Here is a 6,694-nt window from a genome sequence, read left to right as displayed (position 1 = left end):
CTTAAGCCGGATCTTAAGTGTGAACATCTGAAGTGTGGAAAAGCAAACCCGCCTCACTGCAATGTGGGTGCTCAGCATGTGGCAGCATCCAGCTCCAAGGTCCCAGAATAACCTTTCCTGAAGATAAGGGGCTCTGCTGTTGAACTCTACAAAGCAGTGGGGACAAGGGCTGTACAGCCTCCAGCCCCAGTCAGGGGTGTGCAAGGAATGCTGCTGTCAGAGTCTCCGGCTGCCCTGCTGCCTTTTGCACATGGGATCCAAACTAGCTGATGCATGGAGCACAGACTCCTCATCTTCCAGGTTTTGCCCACAATGAAAGACCACTGTGGATGCCCTTCTGGATGCTTTCTAGCTTGGAGATCACATTTAGGACATACTAATGCAAGAGGGAATGAGAAAGGAAAGGGAAGAGGAAGGTGTGAAATCAGCACTGGTCCCCTGGAATTTTGTTCCAGTAGAAGGGCACAGGTGGCAGGGTTCAGGTTCCTGGTTCAGGAAGTGTTAGGGACAACCACAAAAGAGTGAAGTCTGCAGCAGGAAGAAAAGGGGAAAGGCTGAGACTACCTTGAAGAGAAATATTGTGAAAACCTCAGCTCCACCCCCCTGTGTAGTCCCCAGCCATGGGCTGCTGCAGCTCAGAACAGAGCCACTCACACAGGCAGCAAAGGATGCTGCAAACTGTAGGAGGAATATTGGCTGTCCTACATGCACTGTGTGCCTTGAGTGAAGCAGATGTGCTTCTGAGAGACTCCCCGCAGGAGCTGGGGTCCCTATAAAGCCCTAGCTCTGCCCCTCACCTCTAGTATGACTTTGGCAGGGGAAACCCCACAGGTACTGCTGATGCCTGCAGGGCAAAAGCTGTACATGAGCTGCACCCCAGCCTCTCCCAAATGGCACTTCTGAGGCGAAGGGGGTCTGTTCTGGGCCAGCAATGCAGCCACCAGCAGGACTTACCTATTGGTGTGCACAGAGGAGAGCCAAGGCATTGCTCTGCCTTGGGAGGTCCAGGTCCAAGCTCCTGGACTGGGCTGTGTGCAGTGTAGCAGGGTGGTCTGGCTGGCAGCAGGGAGGCACGCAGAGCTGGGGACCGTCCACACACACAGCTCCAACACGAGCCAAAGGCAGGCACGTCCCGCCTGTGTCAGACCTCAGGGGATACATCTGTGTGCAGCTGCAGCCGTGCCTGCCAGCTGTAGGGCTGAGCAAGCGAAGTGATCCAAAGCGCTGCTGCCCTCCAATTCTCTCTGGAGCTCTGCCAGCACCCACACGTCCAGAGAGCTGTGCACCGCTTCCCACTCTCCTGCCTGCTTTTTGCAATGGTGCCTTTGCCACCAGCTGGGTGGCAGGAAAACACCTTTCTGCACCCCTCACACCTTCCACTACAGACCTTAAATCAATAACCCCAGAACACAGGGCCAGGTTATTGCCAACGGAAACCATTAAACTGTAACACGGGGGGATAAAGCCAGCCTCTAATACTTGAAAGATTTACAGGGCACAACAGCAGGGTGTTAATTCTTTTGGCAACACCAGCACTTTCACACCCCCTGCCTTTCCTTACCCGCAGGAGTGAGGAGAGGAGACCATGTGGAGCACAGCCCCAGGAACACAAGGACACAGCCTTGCTCATGCTGCAGCCAGCAGCAGACACGTTTGAGGTGACACTGTGCTCATAGGGCTGCCCAAACACACAGACCTCAGAGTCCATGGGGTAGCACATGCCCAGGAGTTGATCTGCCAGGAGATGTATCCCATGCCCACCTCTGGCTTCCCTGCGTCACTCCCAGCTCCTGCCTGCCTCCACAGCTGCAGCAGAGGCTCAAGGAAAGACTGTGAAGAAACCTTCAGACCACCTAAGGAGGTTGGAGAAACCAGTCCATCTCTTGGGCACATGAGCCTTTCCTCAGACCTGCATCAGCTCACGGGTGTTTCCACAGCTGGTTGAACAGGCGCTCTCTCTGCAACACTCTCGCTCGGATCCACATGTCCTCAGCACTGCTGTGGCAGCTCAGAGACCAGGGAGGTGCTTTCCAGCACCGTGACCAGCCCAGCTGCCCTGGGCAGGAGGGGAGCTACAGCAAAAGGCATTTGCATGGACTCCCAAAAAGGACACTCACATCCTGCTCTCACCCTGCTCCTGCCAAGCCCACATCCCTGGGAAGAGCTGCATTACTAATTAACATCCCCCTGCCCACTTCCACCCCCCATCCTGCCTTTGCCTGCAGCCACCTCCTTGAAGCCTCCCTTGTGCAAAGTCCAGGGCCAGGCAGGAGAGGACAGGGTGGGAGCTGGCCCCAGGATTCACCCTGCTGGCAGCCTCACTGCACCCCACACACATGGGTGCGGTGGAGGCTCCTGGAGCCAAGCTGTGGAGCAGCACAAGACACACAGTGTGCAGGCAGGAGCAGGAGCATCCCTTTCCACCCAAGGGAGCAGAGGGCACAAGTGGGCTCCACCCTGTGTCACCCCTGCTGGACACCCCACCTGAGTTTACTGCTATTTCCCTCCCTGCTCTCCTACTTGCCTCTTTCAAGCAAGAGGTCTGGGGGAGACTTTGAGCACCCCCTCACACCACAGGCACTGCAAGGAGCCCTTTGGGGGTCTATCCCCTTGCCTCCATGCTCCCCCAGCTCTGCAGAGCTCAGCTGGGTGGCTGCAGGCTCCCCCACCCCAGGGTGTGCTGAGAGGGGGCCCAACTGGGCACCACTGCACCCTGCTCAAGCTTGTCCCCATCCTGAAACCAAGGTGCTCAATGTCATCTCGATGCCAGCCAGCACTGCCAGCTCAACCCCGTTCTGGTGCTGGGGATCCCCAGGCTTGTCCCAGCCCAGAAGCAGCCCAAGGCAGAGCTTTCTCTGGCTGCCAGCACAAGTGCGAGGTACAGGGCCCCAGCACTGCTGGCTCAGGGCGAGGTGCAGGGAAGATGATTGGCAGCAGGCCCGAGCACGCTCCCTTGGGTGCTGCCTGGGATCACCCTTCTCCACTGTGTGCTGCAGCACACTGCAGGACCTGGGTAGGCATTCTGCATCCCTATCCCTGTCCATCTTTCCTCTGCAAAGCACCATCCCGCTGTGCTCTGCCCACCTGTAACTCTCCTTTGTGGGACACCTAGAGGTATCAGACATCCCTCTCCTGGCAAGCTGGAGCGAAACCAAAGAGTGGGCTCGAAGGGGACAGGCAGACATCGCAGTTGTGCACGCTGCCCGCAGCAGACGCCTGCCTGTGCTCCTTCCAGGGGCTTGAGCCCCCTGTAACCCCAGCCCACAGAAGGGAGCGGCGATGGAGATCTTGCACTGCCCCTCCGTGGCCACCACAGGAGGTGCAGGTGGCCCCAAAGCCCAGCCGAGTGCCCCAGGGCCATGAGTCCTCGCTCCCGCGGAGCCCAGGAGGCGGTCAGAGGGATCTGTGCTGCCTGTCCCCAGAGGTGTTCATCCCATGCCAGGCCACAGACCCCTCAGTGTGGCTCAGTGACGCCGGTCCTGTCCCCCTTTCCCCAGTGCACCTAGTCCCTGACCTGGGATATCTCTCATGGGGTCAAGACCCTAGCACACAGTCCCCAGGTCACAGGGGGCACAGCCCCAAGCCCACACCTAGGAGTGGCCCACACGAAGGAGGCAAGGAGACAGCGCTACTGTTTGGGCATCCACATTTATTACATGGCTGAGGTAAGCCTGGGGCTGCCACTCACCTGGGCCCTCTGGTCAAAGGCAAATGACCCGTCCTCCTTAAATACTGGTTATAAAACAAATTTCTTTTTTAGCTTTTTCTTTTTCTTAAAAACCCTCTCTCTCTCTCCCTCTCCATACTTTTTTGTCTTTTGTGTTTGAGTATAAAAGCGGGTGCGGGCGCTCCGCCTCGCCAGCTGCTACCTCCGCAGGCTGCGCTGTGCCTGCCGTAGCAGCGTGTCGAAGTCCAGGGAGTCAAACTTGCTCTTGACAGGGGCTGGGTCGAAATCCTCCCGGTTTGAGTCTGGAAGACATGGGGAGAGGCTGTCTTGAGCCACAGGGACACTGGTACAGTTCTGGCCATCCCCACAGCAACTCCTTCATATTGCACTTCATGTGCCAATTTCTAGACCCAGAGCTGGGCTGATGGAGGACTGAAAGGATGGAGAGCCACTGCCCAACCTCCCCTTGGGGCAGGGCTTTCCCTGGGATGTGGTCCTACCCAGCCAAGCCTGACTGACCCCAAGGATGGAGACTCCCACACCTGTAGGAAGGAGAGGACCGAGAGTGCTACCCCCCAACCTGGGTGCTGCAGGACTCACCCAAATCGGCATAGTTCCTCCTGCAGAACTGCCGGCGGCCACCAAAGCACAGGTCGAAGGGCTGCTCATCTGGGCGCCGCAGCTTGTGCCCACTCTCGATGGCAGCAAAGGCTTCCTCGGCATAGCGGTAGGTGACAAAGCCATAGTTGTCCCTGGAGCCAGAGAATAAGGAGAAGGAAGAGATCATCATCAGCACAGTATGTTTGTCCCTCCTTGCTCTGCACCATCTCTTTGAGGAATGGGAAAAGGGATGAGAGGAGCCATCCCAGAGAAGGGGTTGCCCCATATCCCTGCAGCTCTTACCCCTCAGAGCGGAAGTGCAGGGTGCACTCCTCGATGTCCCCGAACACAGAGAAGCGGTGCTGCAGCTCCGACCGGGTCATCCTGCTGGGGATCTTGCCAATAAACACAACTCGTCGCTCCTCCTGCGGGCAGGGATGAACTGCTCCATGAGATAGGCATGGGGGGACTTGGCATCTCTGAGTGATCCCTCCCAGTGAGCAGGATCTCTCCCACAGAGCACCCTCCCTGCATTGCCACCCATCACACCACGCCCTGGCCAGAGCCTCCCAGCAATGTGGCCTGCAAGGGTGCAACCACATGGCTTTCTCAAGTGATGGAAGGGCTGAGAACACCCAAATCTCCATCCCCAGTTTCCCAGCCTTCCAGCACTCACTATTGCACGTTCCTTCTCAAGGATCCTCTGCCTTTGGTAGTGGTCCTGCGCATCATAACTGTACCTGGCAGGGCAGAATATGGACACATTAGCTACAAGGTGCAGAAGAGAGTGATCCCAGACACAAGGGAGATACTGAAGGAGTGGGTCCACCCTACCCAGGACACTGGAGGCCAGGAGATGGGGTGGGGGGAGCTCACACCCCTGCAGGTTGGCCAACGCTTACCTTCTCCGCCTGTTACTTCTCCTGCGGGGCGAGGGGGAGCGGGACTGGCTGCGGGACATGGACCTACATGAGTAGGAGGATGCTGATGATGAGGATGAGGACCTGTCCCGGGACCTGCCACATGACCCACAGCTGGAGCGGGAGGACGAGCTGTGGGAACATCTTGAGCGGTACCTGGGGGAAGGAGAGACACAGCTCAATGTTGAGCCCTCCCCATGCCCAGCACCATGGAGAAGAAAAAGACCTCCATTCTCCCCAAGGTACACAGTACCCTGTTCAGACAGGGCCCATCCCAAGGGCGAGCTGGGTTGTGGGAATCTCTGCCCAAGTTGGCTGGGGCAGTAATGACACTAGAGATGTTGCTCCACTTGGCTCCAAACACCACAGCAACAAGGGAACAGGCTCACAATAGGCACAGCCTCTGAAGAGCAAGAAATAGTCATGGGGAAACCATGGAGCATGTGGCTGCAACTGCACAAGGGCCCATGAAGAGCTGGGGCTGCCCGGCTGAGCCCCACACAGTGCATGGAATGACACTGGAGCCATTGCATCCACCTTGCACTCAACAGCCATGCAGATGGAGACTGCATGTGCCTCCAACCATACTGAGAGCTGTAGCATGCACTGGTACAGGGCTGGGCTTCTGTGTTCACAGCCTTCTGCCTGCAATACTTTCTCTGGCAGGGCCAGGCATCAGGGCTGAAACTCCTCTGGGATCAAGCTGTGCTGCCTCCAGCAAACAGCAGGGTCCCTCTACAAACATGCTGGCCACAGGTGGTCCCTGCTGTAGGCAATCCCAGACTCTGAGCAGGGTGTGCCTGCCACATACTCTCCTGGAGGACAGCAGTCCATGAAGACACTTCCCAGCAAGGGGCCAGCTGCATTTGCAGGAAAGCCAAGCCAGACAAAGCAAGTCCCTGAGCTGCACCAGCCTCCACAGCTATAGGCCACCAGTGGAGGGGCCTTGGTTGGACAAGCCCTAAGCACCCAATGACCCAAGATGTCTCCAGAACTGGCTGAACAGCCAGGGAAAGGTGGATGAGGGGTCCCTCGCCAACTCCATTGCTTCCCATACCAGCTGGGACAGGCTGTGCATCACTCAGAGGCACAAGGACTCCAGAAGAAATGCCTCTCGTGGAGACAGAGCTGTCCCACTTTCCTACACAGCCACCTCCATAAGGAGCACAGAGAACCCCCTGTGGCAGCCAAGCCAGATGGGTTTTCCCCTGCTTGCCTCCCTGGAGGGCTCCACCATGGCTCCTCTCATTTCTACACCTAGGGCTGCACCAGCTCCACAGCACAAACACCAACACCTGTAATAATACTCCAGGTACAGCCATCAAGTAGGTCCATGAAGAGGTGTCCAAGCACCATCATAGAAGACCAGCCACCAGACAACTGCCCAAAGAGCAAGCAGGCAGATGCTCCTCTGCTTACCTTCGCCACCGCTTGGGTGGTGGGGAGAACGACCGTGACCGGGATCGGGAAGACGAGGATGAAGATGAAGACTCGCTAGCTCCATCCG

The 6,694-nt window shown here is 57.4% G+C and overlaps 1 protein-coding gene across 1 annotated transcript in view; it reads right to left on the bottom strand.

Moving 5' to 3' along the window:
- Positions 1-3,632: 3,632 nt before the first annotated feature.
- LOC104405316 (peroxisome proliferator-activated receptor gamma coactivator-related protein 1-like) overlaps positions 3,633-6,694 on the bottom strand; it is a gene marked incomplete at its 5' end in the record, with an annotated part of 4,424 nt that continues 1,362 nt past the window's right edge. Inside the window, 6 exons of the mRNA XM_010013989.1 lie at positions 3,633-3,969; positions 4,268-4,419; positions 4,571-4,692; positions 4,944-5,007; positions 5,170-5,343; positions 6,607-6,685. Coding sequence (XP_010012291.1) covers positions 3,866-3,969; positions 4,268-4,419; positions 4,571-4,692; positions 4,944-5,007; positions 5,170-5,343; positions 6,607-6,685 — 695 coding nt within the window. The remainder of the gene's footprint in view (positions 3,970-4,267; positions 4,420-4,570; positions 4,693-4,943; positions 5,008-5,169; positions 5,344-6,606; positions 6,686-6,694) is intronic.

Source organism: Nestor notabilis, unplaced genomic scaffold (genome assembly GCF_000696875.1).
Source record: "Nestor notabilis isolate BGI_N333 unplaced genomic scaffold, ASM69687v1 scaffold25364, whole genome shotgun sequence".
NCBI lineage: Eukaryota > Metazoa > Chordata > Aves > Psittaciformes > Psittacidae > Nestor > Nestor notabilis.
The sequence above is the reverse complement of the archived record's forward strand: the minus strand, read 5'-3'. Positions and strand labels throughout refer to the sequence as shown.